Source organism: Dromaius novaehollandiae, chromosome 1, assembly GCF_036370855.1.
Source record: "Dromaius novaehollandiae isolate bDroNov1 chromosome 1, bDroNov1.hap1, whole genome shotgun sequence".
Taxonomy (NCBI): Eukaryota; Metazoa; Chordata; class Aves; order Casuariiformes; family Dromaiidae; genus Dromaius; species Dromaius novaehollandiae.
Window position 1 is genome coordinate 161,761,024 of NC_088098.1, and position 21,059 is coordinate 161,782,082.

The 21,059-nt window shown below is 34.4% G+C and overlaps 1 protein-coding gene across 6 annotated transcripts in view; it reads left to right on the forward strand.

Moving 5' to 3' along the window:
- Positions 1 to 21,059, forward strand: part of DOCK9 (dedicator of cytokinesis 9) — a 143,681-nt gene that overhangs the window by 56,370 nt on the left and 66,252 nt on the right. For all 6 annotated transcript variants that reach the window (XM_064504455.1, XM_064504461.1, XM_064504469.1 and 3 more), the window contains exons 5-15: positions 1,534 to 1,603; positions 5,557 to 5,652; positions 6,292 to 6,426; positions 10,348 to 10,522; positions 11,974 to 12,041; positions 16,371 to 16,445; positions 16,542 to 16,682; positions 17,046 to 17,246; positions 17,380 to 17,502; positions 20,209 to 20,291; positions 20,715 to 20,837. In XM_064504455.1, coding sequence (XP_064360525.1) covers positions 1,534 to 1,603; positions 5,557 to 5,652; positions 6,292 to 6,426; positions 10,348 to 10,522; positions 11,974 to 12,041; positions 16,371 to 16,445; positions 16,542 to 16,682; positions 17,046 to 17,246; positions 17,380 to 17,502; positions 20,209 to 20,291; positions 20,715 to 20,837 — 1,290 coding nt within the window. The remainder of the gene's footprint in view (positions 1 to 1,533; positions 1,604 to 5,556; positions 5,653 to 6,291; positions 6,427 to 10,347; positions 10,523 to 11,973; positions 12,042 to 16,370; positions 16,446 to 16,541; positions 16,683 to 17,045; positions 17,247 to 17,379; positions 17,503 to 20,208; positions 20,292 to 20,714; positions 20,838 to 21,059) is intronic.

Here is a 21,059-nt window from a genome sequence, read left to right on the forward strand (position 1 = left end):
TGAAGACTTTCTGAAGACATTTCTTCACATTCCGAAAGTCTTTATCATTTTTTGACAGGGTGAGAAATGGGGAAGGTGAATCAGAGGGAGCTTGCACTGTTTTTTCATTTGTTTCTGAAATGTCCCTTTTAAATTAACAGCTTCAAAACAAAAATATTATTTCTGCTAACATACCTCATTTGTCCTTCCTAAGTCCAGATAACATTTTGCGTTGCAGTTTGTCTTTTTTTAGCGTGTGTGTCTGTCACCTTAGTGCTAAGCAGTTAACCTGTTTCTTTGTTATTATTCATTCATAGTAAAATTTTCTTCTTGTTTATTTTCTGTGTTGTAGTATCTCTATTTCTAAACATTGTCTTGGCCTAGATATTTCTCTTCACAGCATTTTAACTTTATCAGTCTTTAAGTCATGACCTTCTCCAATTCAGTTTCTGTTTCAGCTCCTTTCCATTTTTATACTTTTATACCTATATTTTCTCATTACAAAGTGAATATCAAATACCATAAAATTCATTCATCTTCTCTGAATTATTTGCTCTCTTGAATGGTTTCCTGGAGGGATTCCCCAAAGGACATTTCAAAGATAACTTGTGGCACAAGAGCTACTTTATATTTGTATTGTGTAAATAAAGAAAGGAGGAATGAGAATTGACTCAACTCTTCTAGCAAAATGGAGATGCAATAGCATAATCTGTCATCAATCACAGTTCATGTGATTGACCCGTTCCCCAGTTACAAAGACCAGCTGGACTGTTGGGACTTGTATTTGTGGCTTATGTCAATGTATGCTACATCTGCTGAGAGGGTTACAGCAGGTGTTTAGACTAGTGCAGTTTTGCCACAGGATGATTCAAAACAAAAGTCTAATCTACACAGTCTAATCTATGACGCATTTTCTAAACTGTCTGCTGGAGCAATCTTTCAAATTTTTCAAAATTATATAGGGAGGCTATAGATAGTAGTAGATCCTTAACTTGAAGTATCTGAGAGAGGCTAAATACACTGAATCCCACAACTCTGGAAGATCTGTATTGTCCTTTTCTACTGTCCTGTATCTATCAGTTAAGAAATAGCTTTCTGTCCCTGTGAAAAGTTCTCAAATACTGCAGGCTTTGCAAAAGTTAGGACTTAATTTTTACCTGCCCTTAACAGAAACTATGCTAATCAATAGGAAAGTGAACAATTTAAATGCGTGTGTTGTCCTGAAAGGAGCTAATGGTTACGGGTATTAGTTCTTGCATCTAAGATATTATGAATGGAGTGGGGGGGGGGGGGGGGGGAAGAAGGTCATTTGGTTCCTTCTGGCTTAGTATAAGGGCAGCTACTAGCAGAACAATGAAAGGATTGTGGCCAGGATGTGCAAATTAGGAGAACTGCAGGATAAGAAATGTATTTCATGAAAAACACATGGTTTTAGTTGGCTGCTATTGCACTTTGGCCTCTTCAGTTAGAGAAATAACCTCCTTATTTTTGCAGCTATAAAATATGTAACCAGTCACAAAATTTCTAGTATTTTAAAAGCTTTTTCTTTCCTAGTAAAGGGACAAAATCGGAGAAGCTTCCAGTTCATTTATATGAAGTGGATGAAGACGCAGATAAAGATGAGGTGAGATGGTGGCAATTCCTTACTTTCTTTTGCTTTCAGTAAAGAATGTTGGGTTAGAAGAGGTTAGAAGTTAGGTTAAGTGTTGATGTCAGTAAGTAAAAACAGACAAGCATGAATAATCCTAGTGGAAAAACCTGTAGCTGTAGTACATACCTCCTTTCAAATAGCCTTGTATTCCCAAGGTCTGTCATACAAGTAGAACAAATTTTGACAGAATGTGAAACCGAAGTTTTAATACTGGTGAAGTATAATCCTTAAGGTAATCTATCTTAATTTATGCTGTTTTCATGTAGACATACAGAGAGAAATATTTCATGTAGTTTAAGTCACTAAGCTGAGTAAAATCATGGTGAGGTACATCTTTTCCAAAAAACACTTAAGCATGCATGACAGCATACAGTGTGAGTTAAAATCAGTTTGTTACAAATTTAAGTGTAGGTAAGTCCTGAAGATTTTGGTGTTATTGGCTTAGGAAAACCAGAGATGTCTATAGCCTCAAGTAATTTTCTAGTACGTTTCAAATGTCAAAGACTGTTTTTCAATAACTGCTTCTGTTATATGTGTGACTTATTTTATTTTTACCATGCCCTGTTTCAAAGCACAGAGTAGCTGAATGCCAGGGCATTGGGGTTATTTTTGTTTGTTTGTTTGTTTTATGAGTACTTGAACTCTTGCATCACAGAAAACAATTAAAATAAAATAAAATGATTTTTATGTTTTCTTATCATTTAACAATTACTTTGTTTTTAAGTTCCTTGTTTTCCAAAGTGCGTGAAATAAAAGTAGATCCTTACAAATTTTGTTGGATTAAATGTGAAAAAGTAGTTCAGGGAGTGTATCTGAATAGGTAGATTCCTGAACAGATTGTCTTGGGATGCTGTTTCTCCAACACTGCTATTAATGTGTACTATGATATTTGGCAAATAATTTCATATATCTTTATCCAAATCCTCCTAATATTTATAAAACAGTGAGGTAAAACATGAAAAGAATTAAATGGAGAAGTAGTTGCGATTGTTACTAGGAAAAATACTTATGCCTAGCATTAATGATCTTCCCTACTAGCATTAACTAGGCACTGAAAAAAATACAGCTTGTCTGTTATCAGGTAGTACATTTTTATACTGGGAAATGTAAATAGAAAGGACTTCCTGTTCAATTCTGTCCAATTTCCTGCTACAACAGGCAGTAACGTCATATTTCTTTTAGAGTAACAATATCTGGAGAAGAGGTCCGTTACTGTTTATTTGAGGAACTCCAAAATATAAACAGAATAAAGAAGCATGCTAGGAAAAAAAGCGAGCTTAGTGGCTGTGGTGGGAGCAAAAGTTCCTTCCTCAAGGGAAGAATTACCTTTTGGGTAAAAACTGCTGAATGAATGCAAGAGGCTTTTCTTTCAACCACTAACGTCTTTGTAGGCCAAAAAGTATGTATGCAAATCTCTGTTTAAAAAGTGTTTGGTGTTTGGTTTGTTTTCTTAAAAGAATGGTAGGAACAAATAGCTGCAAGTGATAAAATTGGGGAAAGAGCAGATAAAGATTAGTTTAATATTATACCATGAAAAATGGGGAGAACTCTCTTTTCAAAAGTAATTTGGGCTATTGAGCCATCAAGTTGATGTTTGTAAATGGAATTTTTAAATCAGCCTGGGATATGGGATCAAGATGAGGAATTGTTTTTGCTGAAATGGTTACTGATGGAGTAAATTTTAGAGCTGAGTTTGTGGAAAAGATCATTTAAAAAAAAAAAAGTGAAGCCTAGTGTGCAGCAGTAATAATAAAAGTAGGGAAATGAACTTATCAATAGGAAACAGGAAGTATGTTTTCGGTGTAAAAGTTGTGTGTTAATGACTGTGGGTTCTGTGTTCCTTTGTATTAACAGGTGATAGGCTGGAAAAATTCAGTAGCTTTTTATCTCTGTAGGGAAGAATCCTTCCTGACAATAATGGGGTAGTGAGGCCCAAATGATACTCGGTCTTAGGAAACACTGTGCAGTTCAACAGAATTGGGAAACAGTGCACGTCAGAGACTTGGACAGGAAAAAAGAGTTTAATAGAGCTAAATCCTAATTTCTGTAAACACAGGTAATGAAGGAATTCTTTCCATGTCAGGTGGTCCTATGTATGGTTGACTTTGTGAAATTACAGAAAAGTCTTGGCTATTCTGCTCCAAATTCTGACAATAACTCATCGTCTTGGATTTGTAACAGTGGTTTTGAAACATCCTTCTCCACCGACGTTGGTGGGGAGTCATATTTGGAAACCCAGTGTTTTCATTAGTCTTCTTTATAACTTGGTTGTTGTACAAGAAAAAGGGTTATCTGGGTAATGATGAAACAGTGGTGGGGGATAATGACTTTAAAATATGAAACAAGTAGATTGTATCCTTTGAACAGGGAGACTCACCCGGGCATGTGATAATTTACTGACTATTTCTCAGCCTTGGAGGTCTATCCTTTTGGGCTGTGAGTTCATCCGAAATCGAAGAACAGAGGTTCTGACAGTTGCTTACTGTGTCGTCCCTGATGGGCCTAATTTCCATAGCAAGCTGACTGGCATTTTTGGAGGAAGAGATTGGCGTGTTGTTTGTTTTCTGCTTACAGTTTCTTGAATTTCTAATGTGCATATGCATATGAATGTGCAAGCTAGCCAAAATAAAAAAAAACTTGTTCTGTAAATTAATTTAGTGACTTTTTACAGAATGTTTCTTGATTAGTTCCAGAAACTAATTTATATTATTCCAAGACTTGTTTTTTAATGATCTGTTGTTGAACTATTGACTGTCCTCCCATATATAATAACTTTCTGTTCTATGTTCTCTTACTAGCTAGGAAAAGGCATCACAAAAAGTAGTTGCGGCAGTTCAAGTTTTATCTTTTCGTTTTCAGTTGGATACTCGGCTACTTTTGAATGTTCAAATAATAATTTATCAGGAGTATTTTTCCTCTAGATGGTCAAAACACTTTTCTACAAGTCCTGATTCGTTAATACTTTTGTTGTGCCAAAAGGGGTTACCTCAGCTGGAAACTGTAGTAGAATCGTCTGTTTGGCAATATTGTTTGTTCTTCAATATTAGTTGAACTGAGGACTTAATATTTCTTCTGTGGCACTTTCAAGTCTGTCGTTTTGATTGGTTTGGATAGTAGAGTGCTGCTTTGTAGCAAATGTTAACACCCTGTGGGTTCGAATGTAGATTTACTAAGTTCCTTCAACTGGCAGCTGGAAATGGTGTCTTTGCAGTGGGTATGATATTTGATGCATGCATCAGATCTGCTGATATTGAACTTGCCACTACTGCCAAGTTTAGTCTTGTTCTTTTAGAAAGCTATGTAAAAGACCAGATCTAATTCAAGAATGCAAGACTCAGTTCTCTGTAAGTTCTTAAGAAAGTAGGGTCTTTGGAACAATATAGGTAAAGCAAAGTAATTGGAGAATTCATGGTTGAAGGTTTTGTTAATTATTTAGAAATAACTTTCAGCAAGGATAAGCATGAGCTTGTTTTATTTTTGCAATAGAAATTGGTGAAAACACACTGGAAGCTTTGAATACATGCAAAAGCTTACAAAGTAAATGTTTTGAGTTTTCCCTCTTTCTTCTTTTTCAGTGGGGTTTATCTTGCTTAATATTTAGCTTCCTAAAAGTTGGATCATCCTGCTGACCATGGAGGAAGCCTATATAATTGGCCAAGTTACTGATCAAAAGTTAGATGAGATCAAAAGTTAGATGCTCATCTCTGCTCTTTAATTAAAAAAAAAAAAAAAAAAAAAAGAAAGAATTAAAAAGCTATAGCATTTCAGCAAGGACTTACAGAACATTATTACCACTACATCATAAGCATAGCTATTCCATCTTTAAGAAATAACTTCTGAAATTTGCAATAAGTGTAACAGTTTCAGGCTGTGATATAAAACTTCCCTTCCCCCCCCCCCCCCCACCTCCCTTCCTTCATTTGCAGGATGCAGCATCTCTTGGGTCTCAGAAGGGTGGAATAACAAAACAAGGATGGCTGTACAAAGGCAACATGAATAGTGCAATCAGTGTGACGATGCGAGTAAGTTTGTTAATGTCGTATGTAAAATAAGAAATGAGCACTAGTATTAAATTACCACTCTGCCTTTGAGAAGTCAGTTTGCACATGCTTTATTTGTGACAAATATAGCATGGGATGAAAGAGGGAAGCTTGTATGTAATTTGCAGTAGTGAAGTCTTTCTTTCCTTTTACTCTACTTACTGGATTTTTAATGCATTTTTTCTAATGTATGTGGGAGAAGTCAGTGTTTTAAACCATTTTCCCAGATAGGCCCTTGTGTGTTATTACACAGTCCCTTTTCTACTAATACGAGTTTTTATTTGTATTACCTTCTTATTTAAAATCTTAATCTATTTTTAATTGTATTTATCATAATAAATGCCTATTTTATCTATTATATTATAGAGCTGGTTTTAAATACATTTTAGTGGGTCAAAAACATTTTCAGTTATTCTTACTACAGGTTTTTCAGTGTAATTTCTATTTAAAAAAAACGTAGTAATTTCAGTTGCATTTTCAATGGTACCTATTAGATTATGTTTAAGTAGAAGCTTTTTTTTTGTAAGCTACATGTGTTAATAGCACTTACAGGTTTTGTAATATGAAGCTGATTAATATTAGTGTTGTGACTCTGTTTCTTTTTTCCTTTCTTTTAACTAGTCATTTAAGAGAAGATTTTTCCACTTAATCCAACTTGGTGATGGATCCTATAATCTCAATTTCTACAAAGATGAAAAAATATCAAAAGAACCTAAAGGATCTATATTTCTGGATTCATGCATGGGGGTGGTTCAGGTAATTATAATTCAGTTAGTTCTGTATTTGATAGCAAGTGTGATTTTTTTTTTTTTCCAAAATTCAGATAACTTTTTGTGGGACATAGATAAGCATCTGTTATGCACATGAACAACTATACATGCTGCATCTTGCAAAGGCAGTGAGCCAGATTTTAATGGGAAAGGGGTTGAATTTGAAAAATATTTCTAAAATGAGCAAAAATCACTAGTTGATGCCAAGTATTTATCAAATGGATCAAACAAAATTAGAAAGCAACACACAAAAAAACCCCAAAACTGAAATCATTGCAAAATGACAGCATAAAATTAAAGTTAAGTTCAGTTACATTTTGTACTTACATGGGCTGTAAAATATTTTGCATAACTTCTTGTGTGGGATTTTTGTTGTGGGAATTGTATTAAATTCAGTTACTTCCAGATGCTTTCATTTGACCTTTCTAATATTACTTTTATGTCCTTTCCTTTATTTTAGAAAGTTAAAGTCTTTTGGCAAAATATTTGTCAGCAGAAAGTGCCAAAGAAAAGAATTGTTTTTCATGTGATTCTGTTACATATTTACAGTACAGCATGTAACTGTTTTGTTAGGCACAGCATACCTGGGGAAAAAAAAAATCCTGTTTTTAGGGTTTTGTTAACTGTGATAGTAATAGGCAAAATTTAATAGAAATGCATTTTTTAAATATATTTTGAGTATGAATTTTGTCGGTAAAGGTTTATGCAGAGGGATACAACAGTTTAATAGAGGATTCTTTTTTCCAAATAAAGTAACAACATTTTTGGATACATATTATTAGAAACTTTGTATGAAAAGCCTTATAATTTTAATATGTTTATTCATACTGCAAGTTGTGTGTGTAGATTTACACAAATTGTTTTCCTATAGAGGTACAATTTTGACCAATCTCAGTGAAACTAGTCTTTTTATTTTTAAAGCTGGTTCCTAGACACAGTCACATGTTCTTTGTCTTTTACTTCTTATAATGTATCTTTCCTCTGCTCTTGTGGTACAGCTTCCTCTGCCTTGGCATCCTTCTCTTTGATAGCATAAATTCTCCATCTTCTGGGCTGTTTCTTTCTCAGCCTGCAGCTGTGTTGCAGACTACCTATTTCATAGGTTGCATTGTCAGAAAACATTGAGATTTTTAGAAGTCACAGATGAAAGATATGCACATTTGATCTACTGGGCCCACACAGGTTTGATTTCAGTGCGGTGAATGTGTGAATCCAGTATATGTGCAAGAAACATAACAAAGATAATGATGTTTGATAACCAAAATAGGCATCCATACACAGAGTCTTCTTTAGCATTTGTCTTTTCTCACTGTGGAGGCTTTTAGAGCAGTTCTTCAGATTTCTTCCTACACTAAAATGTTTCGATTCTTTGGACTCAGTAATGTTAACACACACTTAAACGCTTTGTGGACTGAATTTTTTTGAGGAAGTGAAAATGGAATGTAGTAAAGCTCATCATCCGAAAAAGAAGCCAAAAAGCAAAAACTTGACCCATAGTAAATTTTTTCTTTCTCTTTGAGCATTTTAACATCACCTGTGGGGTTTTTTTGTTTGTTTGTTTTTTATATACTGAAAGTCCTTTGTTCCTACATCAGTACTTCTCTTTCTGTGAAGTACCATGACATGCTTTCTGTTCCATCAGTTGAGGAAACCTAAAATATTCTCAAACTCTGTCATTTTCTCCCCCCTCTTTCTGTGTTGCTCATTTTTCTACTGCAGGTGAGGTTTTAGGTCCGTACAATAGTTTCTGAGCAAAAAAGCACTTTGGACTCTTACAAGTTTATAGTTGACTTGTCTTAAAAACTATAGTGTATTCTACAGTACCAGCAGCCAGTTAATCGTGGCACTCTGGATTTTCAGAACTGCATCTAGAAATTTGAGACCAATTCTGGATCAAAGTTAGGATCAAAACCAAAATCACTGCAGGTGCACTTCTGTGAAGCCAAGAAGTCTTTCAGGTATAAATGGCTAGAATAAAGAGTATTGGAGATAGCTGTTTACTTAATTTGGAGCTTTGGTGAGAGTGAAGGAAACCAGATTTTGAACTATAAGATACTATGCGTAGTGATACCATTTGAGATGCCTGATTTTATTATTGTTAATTATGTCCTGTCTCCCTTCTGGCTGATTTTATTTTATGCATTCTTTACTGTTACTTATTCTTGGCCTTGCATTAGCGCCTAGAAGGTCATTTGGGGAAAAAGTAGTTCTGCACAAGTGAAGTTCCACTTTCATTTAATGGAAGAGGAAAATAATAATAATAAAAATAAGTAAGGACCTCAGGCACTGTGCTTTCCAATGGTCTGACTTGAAATCAATGGGAATGCTTTTTTTTTTTTTTTTTTTTTTTTTAAGGCGGCAATGCTTATGAACATGTATGGTTTTTTCCAGGAACGAAATTACATGTTTCAGGCTAAATCTTTTGAGGGAAGGGGAATTGGTTTCTGCTATATGACATAGCCTTTTTCTTTTTTTTTTAGTTTAGTTAGTACATAGGCTACTTATTCTTTAGAGGCAGTAGATACACAAAACAATCAGGAACATGCTGACTTTACTAACGTACAATAAAGCTAAAGCTGGAATATGCTCCTGATTAGCCCGTGTATAAGAGCAATGCTGAGTATGTGCAACAGTATTCTTTCAAAACCATTAAAAACTTAGACTGAGGAATTCCAAGAATACCTATTTTTAATTATTTTTATTTTTTTAATATTGAAGCAGATTGAGATGTTTTTGATTCACAGAAAAATGCAGTCACATAATATATGCTGTGTATGTATTGAAACATTGTCATTTATATATATAGGCATGTTTACTCTAGTTCAGTGATTTTTCAAAATAAATAGGTGTGTGATATGTCCCACCTATGTCAAGATTTAAACTGTGGAAGTTTAAATTAAAACTATTCTGAAGACTTAAGAATAATAACCCTTACATTTCACAGTTTAAGATTTATTATCTATTTTAATACTGTTTGTAATTGGCAAGATTGCCTTAGATAGAGACTTTGTGTGTTCCTTTGTATCTTCCTGAACAGAAACTCAGCTTTGGTAGAAAACTGGATGATTTGCCAACATGTAGTTACTCTGTTCATTGAAACATCTGATGGATGGTGAAAGATAAAATGTAACTTGGCACTGAATTTAACTTAAAAAAATAATAATAATTGCCTATTTTAATATTTAATTAATGAATTACCAGATTTTTTTAATTAAAACTAAGATAACACAGAATTTTCATTTGTTGACATTAGGGCATTGTAAGTTTTTTCTGAGGAACTTGGATCAAACTAGCTAGTATTTGAAGCCTAGACTTAAGTCGTAGGAATGGGATGGCAATAATGTTTGAGGAACATAGGAGGAATGATCGATTCCGAACTTAATGTACATTTAAAAGACTCACAAAATCAGGATATTCAGAGTTGTGATCAGTTACGACTGACTTTTGGTATAAAATCGCAAAATGCAAAGGATTCTCACTAACATACTAGTAAAATTTCATACTTTTTTTTCATTGTTAGAACTCTGTTAGCTTCACTTCTAGACAATTTAAAATGAGTACATGAAGTCTTGATATTTATAATGTGGTCGTTCTGTCTAATTTGAAAATTGGATTTTGTATTTCTTTTTTGAATTGTCGAAAGCAGAATGATGGAGGATACTGAAAAATGGCTAGCATCTTCCATGCTTCCAGTTGTCACAGCAGAGTAAGAAACTTCAAAAAGGTCAAATGTCAAAAAAGAAAAAAGTGTAATTTTAATGCACTTGTTCAATGTATTGAACTGTATTTTTTGTTAAAACATATGAAAGACAGTTGTACTACTTCGGTTGTATTGTATTACTTCAGTTTGTGGGAGGACAGGATGTCAAGTAGAGATGTCATAGAAAGATCTTTTATTTTACTGTAGAACAATAAAGTCAGACGTTTTGCATTTGAGCTGAAGATGCAAGACAAGAGTAGTTACCTTTTAGCTGCAGACAGTGAACTGGAAATGGAAGAATGGATAAACACCCTGAACAAAATCCTTCAGCTAAACTTTGAGGCTGCAATGCAAGAAAAAAGAAATGGAGAATCTCATGAGGGTAAGCAGAATTTCCAGTAATAATACCAAAATGACGATACATTTATGTGACAATGTCTATGTATATGCATTCACAAAGAAAGGCTTTATTTTGGCTATGTTTGTTTCCTTTTCTTTGGTAGTAAAAATTACAGATCTTTTCACTGTCTATTGAATTGATGAGAATTATGTCATTTGGGCATTAACATGACATCTGCACCAGTTTAGCTTGTATCAATTTAATTAAGAAAAAAGAAGTTAAACCAACAACTGAGGTCTTCACTGGCATGCATTCAGTACTGTAAGCTGCTTTGTTTTCAAAACAAATGTCCGCATGGCACTGTTCTGTATTGATTCCAATTGAGTGAAGACTGGAAGAGAGTAATGAGAATGATCTATAGTCTAGAAAGCAGAACCTACAAGGAAAAATCAGAAGTCAGATAGTTTAAGGAAAAGAGAAGACTGAGAAGGAACTCCTCTTCTAATACATAAAATGCTGCTGGAAGGGGAATAAACTGTTCTGTGTCCACTCTAGATAAAAGAAGAAAATGTCAGTGCAGTGAGGGAGTTTTAATTTCGATATAATTCCCTTGACCACGGATATTATTTCTGCACTTCAGGAAGTGAGTGGGTGTAGAATCTTTTTTTGTTAGAGCCATTTAAGAATAGGTGAGGCAGACATCTGTAAGGAATGAGATACAAGTATAGTTGATAGTCTGATACCCTTTTCTTTTGCCATGCACTCTCAAAAGGAAAAATGCACAAGAGAACATCTAGATTATTCTTTTGTCATCAGACTAAGTGCATGCATATCCAGAAGAAAATGGAAGAGGCTATTTAAGGTATTACTTCTTATAAATAGCATGATACAGCAAAAGGGATCATTGGAATTTCAGATTAGGTATCAGTCTTAAGTGAAGATCATCAGAACTGAGCATGATGTGTTTGCAACAAAAGCAATTCAGAAATAGAGAAGCCTACAGCTCTATGAATGACATTTTAGCCAGTGGTCACCGACTGACCCTGGAAAACTAAGCTGCATATAGGCAACTGAATGGTTGCCTTGTCAACTCCAGTACCATTGGACAGCAGACTTGGATACCTGAATGAACAGACGGAAGGCACTTTGTTTTAAAATCAAGCTACAATGTGTACTGAAAAGTGTAAATTTTTGTACTGAGTATCTCCTTTCCCCACATGGGTATCAAAATTAGTATTAAAGCTAGTAGCTATTTATTTAGCTAAGATTGCAAATAACTTCTACTTTACCAATTTATGTAACTACAATAGTTGGTGACATCCTCCAAGAAGTCACTACATCAAAAAGAAATGGTGCAGTAATCCACAATCTGTTTATGTTAACGTTTGTTGCTTTTGAGGGGGAAGAAATTGCAAACAAAGTAGTCAGAAATAACTTTGCTACAGAACTCTCCAAGTTGTTGTTTGACTTTTAACGTGGTTTTATAATTGCAGATGATGACCAAAACAAAATGGAAAGCTCATCATGTAGTTTCGATAACTACTATCCTGAAATTGCCAAGGTAATATACTGCAAATGCCAACTCAGGATATAAAATGCTAAACCTAAGACTTAGCCACCTAAATTTTCAGTAAAAGTAAGGTGTTGCCTTCTAGCTTCCAATCGGTTTGTGGTACTCTGAAAGCTTAGAAGGTCTTCAGGCAATAGAAGTTGTTTTTGAGCTTTTGCATTTTCTGCTTTTACAAGCAAACTAGCTTCTGTCTTAAAGATTATATAGAACAGCTTTACATGCTCTTTTTGTTATATTGCATACGGTAAGTGCTAAAGTACTCCTGTGTAAATCTGGTTATACTAAAAGCAAGCTTTAGTTTTACAATTAGAAATACAGAGGAGCTTAATAGCAGTGATGATGATGTGAAATCCCATTCCTAATGTGTTTAAGATATTTTTATTTGTAACTAGGTGGGGAATTCAGGGATGTTTTTTGTATTAGCATAATTCTTACTTTTTAATTTTGTTCTTACAGAAGTGTGGTAGGATCCTGGGTTGGCTGGGCCTATGAGATGGAACTCTGTAGACCTTTCCCTTATTATGGGTCCCCAAAGAACATCAAAAAGACTTTGAAACTCAGTCAGGTTTTATTAGAATATGAACTAGATTATTTTACTTGTTACATAGTGAAAACTCCTAGACAGTTGGTAAGACAGAATAGAAATAAAAAGGTTTTTATAACAAACTCTTCCCCTGCCCTCTTGCATACTTGGTTTCATTTAGATCAGTGACTTTTGTGTTGCAGCAAGTTCTGTAAATTTCTGTGTGAACCCAGGAAATTTTTGTTTAATGACCTAAGGACTGGAGATGGTTACCTGTTTCTGTTGAAGTTGCAGGATCCCCACTGCTTACTGTGACTTCCTTACAATTTCTCCTGTGTGCCGCAGCCTGCAGTCTTGAAACTTCTCTCACTGAACATGCTCAGAATTACTCTCCCCTTCCTCTCAGATGGTCTGTGTGACCTAGTCACTGTTCCTGAAGGAATGCAATTTATAAACTGAGAGTAAATAATAAAACAAATACCGTCTATCACAGTAGCTAAAACATCAGATGATTCAGTCAGAATCGATTAACAGGCTGGTACCCAAACTGTTTGGCTGACGTAATTCTTTCTGTAATTTTTTGGAATCAACTTATAAATGTATGTGTATACAAAAATGTACTGCATGGCACTCTGGTTTCATTTGGGAATGAATTGTGATTGTGGTGTGTACAGTTAGGTTTTCTTTGAAGAGCTCTAAGAATCAAACAAAATAGTTACATTAGGCAATGAAAAATTATTTCAGAAACAAATATAAAATTAGATGCTTCTATTGTATGAAATATTTGTCTTTCCTTACAGCTACTAGAATGGAATGTTTAGGTTCCATACGACTTCTGGAGTCAACTTTTATTCAGAGCTGCAGCACCTGTGTATAATTTTAGTACTATAAATGTGGCTTCCGGTTTCTGTGACCTTTTGATAGGAATCATCTCAGCTCTTTAGGCTAGATGTTTTTCTAGCATGTTGTTTTTCTCAGCTCTTTAAGCACTAACTTTTTTTTCACTCCATGGATCCCATTTGAATTTTTTTGCTTCCCTCAAAGTAAGTTTTTCGGTTTTCCCATTCTAGTTTATTTTTACTAAATACTACCTTTCAAAATAATTTGCTGTAACATAGTTTTCTAGCTTATTTTCTTGAGGAGAAATACAGGGGAAAATATATCCTTTTGCATTAGTGCACTATTTGTGTTTCGACTTATTAGCTCATTAAAATTTTTTATGAGGATTTTTGTCCTCTATTCTTTCTTGCATCATCTTTTCAGCTGTCATTTGTTTCTTTCCAGTGTGTAGGAAGATCTGTGCACTACTGAGCCTTCTTTCAGATGAGTTTATCGTTGCTCTAGTATTTTTGTTGGTTCTAAGAGGAGTATTTTCACAATAGCTGACATCATATCCTTATGAGGAGAGAGAAATTCCTTCAGGGGTGATTTTAGTCCACCTGGTAATAGGAAAAAACTAGCCCTAGTTTTGCTAGGAAAAAACTTTTAACCCTTGTGAGTACATTTCTGAGCTCTGTTTTCTGTCACCAGCTGTTAATTTATAATACTGCTGAATAAGATGGTATTCTGCATTTCATTTCACGCATGTACACACTTATGTCTGAATCTCTGTCCTGCCTACATCATGTTCCTTTTGTTTGTAACTTAGGTATCAAGAGTTAGATGCCCCTTTTTTTTCATATTAATTGAAAACAAAATAGATGTCTATTTTAAGTAACTATGTGATTGTCATAACCAATGTATCCAAGCACCTACTTAACCATAACTGTCCCATTGTTTCTTGAGGTAGGAGAGTATTATCTCTTGTTTACAGATGAGGAAATTGAATTGCAGAGTCATTGCCATGCCTTAAGTAAAGTCAATGACTGCATAGATTTTCAGTGCTTGGCTTTTGCCTGACTATCCATGGGCCTGTCAGTCAAAAAGGTATATTTTTGTCTTTTTTTGTCTTAAGTGCATAAAATAAAAGACCAATCAAGAAGCAAATTCTGGCTCGTTGCTGTGACTTAGGTAATCTTCCTCTTCAGTTCTTGCCCCTGTCTTTTCCCTTTCCAGAGCGTATATGCCTACTTCTTGTCAATTTTAAACTGCTTCACAGTTCAGTCCTGTACTCCTCAATCATACCAGGTGCTGAACAAGCAAAATCTGCCATTACTCTGCTGATATTGAGAGTCTTGGTCATTTCTTCCACAACAACTGTTGCCTTTTCTCATGTGTGCATTGAAGATAATGGCAAATGAAATCCATTAAAGCATCTGTGCTCCCTATCATGCCTCAGAAGTTCACCTTCTGTAACACACCTGGAAAACTCTCATTAGCATTTGCTAGCCAGGTGATATGTTACAGTTATGGCTATTTGAATGTGTCGGAATCATAAAACTTCATTGTTTTCTCTATCTTCTTCACCGCTGAGACCTGCTTAACTCTTTGACCCAGTATGATGCCTTTCTTTAAAAAGATCATAAGCTCGTACTGGTAGGGACTACAAATTTTCTGTTCATATAGCGCCTATGGTGCTGTACAGTGGGTTTTTGTAGGAACTACCCTATTATATATTAAGCATATATAAATTATTCATGTTTTTTCTTGCCACAGAAATGTAACCAATAGCAAGTGGAAGTGGTAAGTTAATATAGAGATCTGTGGAAGATTAAATGGAGAATCTTAGATTAATGGTAGGCAAATTCACTTGTTTTCAACTGACAAATGTTTATTCTTATCATCCACCACTTCTGCTGATGAGCATTTTGTAAAAGCACTCCATTAAGTCTGATTTTTCTTTTGATCGTTCAAACCCCTGTTTTAGGTTGATAAATAGAGCTGGCATGGTTTCTCTTTTGCTTGAGGCATAGTAGGAGTTTCTCCAAACTCCAGCAAAGCAGATGTGGACAGGAGATCACTTTCAGCTGATGGTCAGTGATGAACGTTTTGGGTTGGTAACTTCTTTTAACCAGCATAGGTTGATCTAGAGATAGACACTTGTCTGTAATGTAAGACTTTGTATCCTTGTTTAGCCAGCTACACTTTAGGAATGGTAACTCTACTACATCGCTAATTTTGGCTCATACATTTGTTATGTCCTGTGACTTTAAAATCATAGCATATTCTTTAAAGAATCTCTTTCTATGGAAGAGTAACCTATGTATACCATCACTTTTCACCTTCTATTTTGCTCCACTTTACTTTTATTTTACCGTTAATAAGTAGGTATCCAGAAATCCCAGGCAGGATTGGTGTACCTGCTAGGTTTACGCAGTAACTTCTAAGTTGTGAGGGTTTTGTGTTTTGGGGGTTTTTGGTTTTTTCTGTCTACCCACAGGAAAACCACTTCTTTCGTAGCAGAGCTCAAGAAAATTTGCTCTGATGATGTTTCTTAGTTTAGCTAACCTCTTACTTCCTGAGCAATCTTGCGGTCTCAGTATCACTCTGAGCTTTAACCTACGTTCATACTTCTTTGTTTGTTACTGTAAAATAATTTTGTGAAAGTTACTTCTCATTTAAGGAGGCAAAGTGCTGTATGAGGCTACAGTGGAGTATGCCTTCCATGTGCTCTGAAAGTTGCACGTTGCTGATGTACATTTTTGTGTTTTGGGGCTCGGAAAACTCTTAGAGGAGAGGAGCCTTCTCTGGACGTGATGGAGTAATTTAAACTAAAGAGTTGCAAAGCTGAATGAGGAAGAGAAGAGGACATGAATTAAAAGCATTTACAACTTTGAATGCCGCAGAAAAACTAAATTGAAAACTACTTCCATTTAATAGTCTGATATAAAGATTTTTTTTTGCCTTCTGTTGGACAGAGTACCAGGGAAGCAGAAATCAAGTTCAAAAGTGAAAGCAGAGTTAAACTTTTTGCCTTGGATCCAGATGCACAGGTTAGACATTTTACAAGGAAGAGTACTATTTGTTTTTATTTTGATCCTTATAAGATGAACAACTTAAATTAACTTTTTTTTTTTTTTTAATTAAAGAAACTTGACTTTTCTGGTGTTGAACCAGAAGTGAAGCCATTTGAAGAGAAATTTGGAAAAAAAATTCTTGTGAAGTGTAATGATTTATCTTTCAATTTGCAAAGCTGCATTGCTGAAAATGAAGAGGGACCAACGACAAATGTAAATAACTTGCCTAATTATTTTCTGTTAATACAGTAATAAATTTCTTAATACCAGTATTGACACTATATTTAATGGCAGAAATTCTTTACTTTGATCGAGAAATTTATATTGTGATTATTTTTTTTCTTTAAATCAAAATGAGAGCCCCAATTCTAAGAAAAGTAACTTTGCAACTAACATTTTTGCCATGTTATAGAAATTAGAATTCTTTTTTGGTCTTTTATGCCGTGTCAGTAATAACCAGAATGATGGCCCTGTGTAATTATTTATAAAAAATGATACTCGTTTTCCTTTCATACCTATGTCTTTATGGTAATATAGATACCAGGAATGACACTTCACTTTTCTTCAAATGTTTAGGTAGAACCTTTCTTTGTCACATTGTCATTATTTGATATTAAAAATAACCGGAAGATTTCAGCAGATTTCCATGTTGATTTGAACCACATCTCAGTAAGGCACATGATATCCAGTGCATCTCAGCAAATGATGAATGGTAGTGGTGATAGCTTGCACAGAATTCAAGGCATTCATGAAACAGTGTTGCAATATCCAAAGCAGGTAAGAAGTAGTAATATTTGACTCAGATTTTTAATATCTAAGTAGTTTTCTTACATGCTTCAAATGACTTTCCATTATGTGAAGTAAAAAGTATGTGTTTTTCTTTAATATTAATCTCTTGTTTTATTTTTAGGGAATATTTTCAGTCACATGTCCTCATCCTGACATTTTGCTTGTGGCTAGAATAGAAAAAGTATTACAGGGAAGTATTACACATTGTGCTGAACCATACATGAAAAGTTCAGATTCTTCAAAGGTATGTTACCTTTTTTTGTGGTATTGAAAAAAATACTGAGGCAAGATAGGTTGAAATTAATAAATATCAATCAAAAGTTTATTTTATAGGCTTTTCAGGTATCTTAATGGTTTGCTTTAGTAAAGTCTAGTTGTTATTAATAGCTAATTATTAACTGAAGCTTTATAAATAGTCTAGCATATTATAGAAAAACATTTACTAAGCTTTTTATAATCAGTTTTTATTTAGCTGTTTAAATTGCTGATTTAATAAAATTATATTAAACCAGAATGAAAGTTGAAGAGAAAATTTTTGAACAGTGAAATATTAAATACAGGCCGGAAATTAATTTTATGTCTCTTGTAGTTAATGTATCTTATTTGTCGTATTATTATTGTTGACTTTTGCTTTGTTTGACCTTTTCGTGGTCATAGTTCTACTGTAACTTTCTTATTGGCACCGTTGCTGTTTTCCTTCAGAATCACTGAGATCATTAAAACTCTGTTTTTTACATTGTAAAATACTTTTGTAGATTTGAACGATCTCCAAATCACTTTAAGAAATAAACCATAGAAGCGTTTCAGCTTTACAGGGGTCTTGTATGACATGACATCTTAATCCATTTTCTGAAATGTGCCTAAAAGAAGCTCTGTCAATTGCTGCTGCTATTCTGCAACTGAAGCAATAAAGTTCTAATTGTGTTGATTTACAATAGAAGTTAAATAGTTGGACCAGGATGTTAAAAGAAAAGTTTTGTAAGTGATGTCAGGTATTGTTGACGTTCTTCCCATCCTCAACTACGGAAATGGAAGAAGGAAGGATTAACTTTAAGTCTCTGCAGGGGAAGAGTGTTCTTTCCTACTGACGTAATTCTGGCTAAGGTGCATGCAAAAAACTGTATTTTTCAGTCAGTCTTAATACAGATCAGGCTACTCATTTGGTTTTTCCAGAAATACTTGAGATTCTTGCAACTATCATTAGAAATCAGCAGCTTTGTATTTTAGGAGTCTGCTTTGGAAGTATATGCTGATAGTTACTGAATGAAAAACAAACCTGAATCGAGTACCTTATTTTTGGTTGTCTTGGGCCTGAGCTGCATGGGAAGGTTAGTTATGCCCAAGTGTTCCATAATTTGATGCTGAGTACTAGAAATATGTTGCTCTGTGTTACAGAAATAGCCAGTAGGAACATTTGTTGTTATATTTGCTTATACTGTCCACTTCTGGTTTTCATTTGCTTATAACTTTGTACAATTGAACACTTAGCTTGAATTATTTTTTCTATTCTTGTTCTTTGGGATTATGTTGAATTAGCTTGAAACAAAGGCAGAACAAAATTTCCTGGCTACATAGGCCTGCCAGAATGTCAGTGCAGTGAACATGTTCTACTTCACAGCAGAATTACTACTTCAGACAAGAAAAGAGGAAAATGGAAGCAAGAAATTCTGTAGCCAAGAGATCACTTGTTCTTCCCTTGAACGCTGCTGACTGTTGTGAATTAACCATGATCATTGATCAAGGCTTTATGCTTTAAAGTGTTTCCTATTTTGCAGGAAAGGGTGATTGAGAAATGGCTCAAGGATACACTAATAGAAACAGGTCTTCATCATGTCAACAGTATAGATCAGGAGTAGTATTCAGGCAGGCTTACTCTGTGTCTTTCTACCTCTAACAAATAATTTTGCTTGGTGTATGCACGTACAGCTGCTGGCTTATGCAATAGAGCACCCTTCTGCTCTGTCAGGAGCTTCTGCCTTAGCTAAGTGGTTCAGGTCTCAGTTGACCAGCTCAGGCTAGTGGGTTTCTAGCTCTTATTGTTGTATATGTTGATCCTATGTAATGGGATTGTTTGTTCGCTCAGAAGTTAATGAAAACACAAATTAAAAATTTTACTGAAAACAAACATTGCAAAGTAGTAAAATTCCATAATTAAGACTGTGAGATCTTAACATAACTGCTCCCCACATTCTGTAGGTACTCATAATACAAATATTTATGTAATATTTTAGTATTTACTTTGCAGAGCTGTATTCCAGTACATAGCATGGGCAGTGAATAGGGAAGTGAGTGGGGGAAAAATATTTTTGTTCAGTCACAATTCTGTCTTAAACAGTTGAATCCTGCCTCCTACCTTTCACATGACTTTTACATATCATTAAAAAAGCTGCTCTTCTTAGTCGGTTTCCTTGAATAAAAATGTTAAATCTGTGACTAAAAAGTAAAACATTAGATTTCTTAAGCCAAATATTCTGTTAGTGTAATTTTCATATATTATAAAATCAGATTTGTCATGAATATTCATCTGATGTAAATGGATACATTTAGTGGGTTTATAATCAGAGCCAATTGCTTTTGCAATTTATTCTTTTCATTCCAACTCTTTTTTTATATTCTTATCAGTTATTGAATAATTACAAATTAAAAAAGGCAGAAATGAGAAGACTTTTGTCATCATTTTTCCTTACATAGTTAAGCATATATTATCAGAGGGTGTAGATGGATACATGTTTTTACCCACAAAAATCTGTGAAATCAGTAGGCCCAGCTTAACCTTAAATGAATTGTTAAGACATGTTTTCATTCATCTTTCTGTCATATTCTTAGTATTCATCTTCTAAAATTGATTTTCTAATTCGTGTGTGTAGATATGTGGGAGATTTTCTTGCATACTTACTATGTAAAAAAAGTGTACCTTTTAAAACCTGGCTACTACTTGTATCCCGTGCAGGTTGCACAGAAAGTTTTGAAGAATGCTAAGCAGGCATGCCAGAGATTAGGTCAATATAGAATGCCTTTTGCCTGGGCAGCTAGGTAAGGACGGATTTTGTCAATCTGTACTTTTTCTTTACTGTTGTTTTAACACAGTCTTCTGCATCTCACTTCTTTTAAAACTTAATGTGCTATTTAGATTATTTCCCATTTTACTTTAAATTAACCATAGATTTCTGACAAGCAAGATTTAAACCTCAGTTCTGTAGTAGGAGAAATAGTTATAAGAATTCATTATATTATTGCTCAAATTTTGTGAATATTGCCTATTTTTTTCATTGTCAAGGTATCTTTTTTATTTTTATTAAGAATGATATGATTCACATTTTATTTGTTAGACTGAGCTATTTATATGCCAAAACTCACCTGCAATGAAAGGAATATTAACTGTTTAATATGAAGGATGGTACAGTACGTTCTAAACCTTACGTGAAACTCAGTTGAAAGCAAGATTTTGACTTTCAGGACATTGTTTAAAGATGCCTCAGGAACACTGGACAAAAATGCAAGATTTTCTCCTCTCTTCAGACAAGACAGTAATAAACTTTCAAACGAAGACATGCTGAAGTTGTTAGCAGACTTCAGGAAGTAAGTTTAATTTCTTCACTTTAGAAGTTCATCTTTTTTTATAATCTTCAACTGCAACATCTAATCTTTTGATGTATTCATATATTTTCACTTGAAATTTGCAGTTGTACACCTATACTTAAGGTCCTCATACAAGCTACAGATCTTTCCATTACAGTATTCCGTTACAGGGAGCTACAAGCATGACTGAACACCATGTCAAAGCTGTGTAGTAAGCATCGT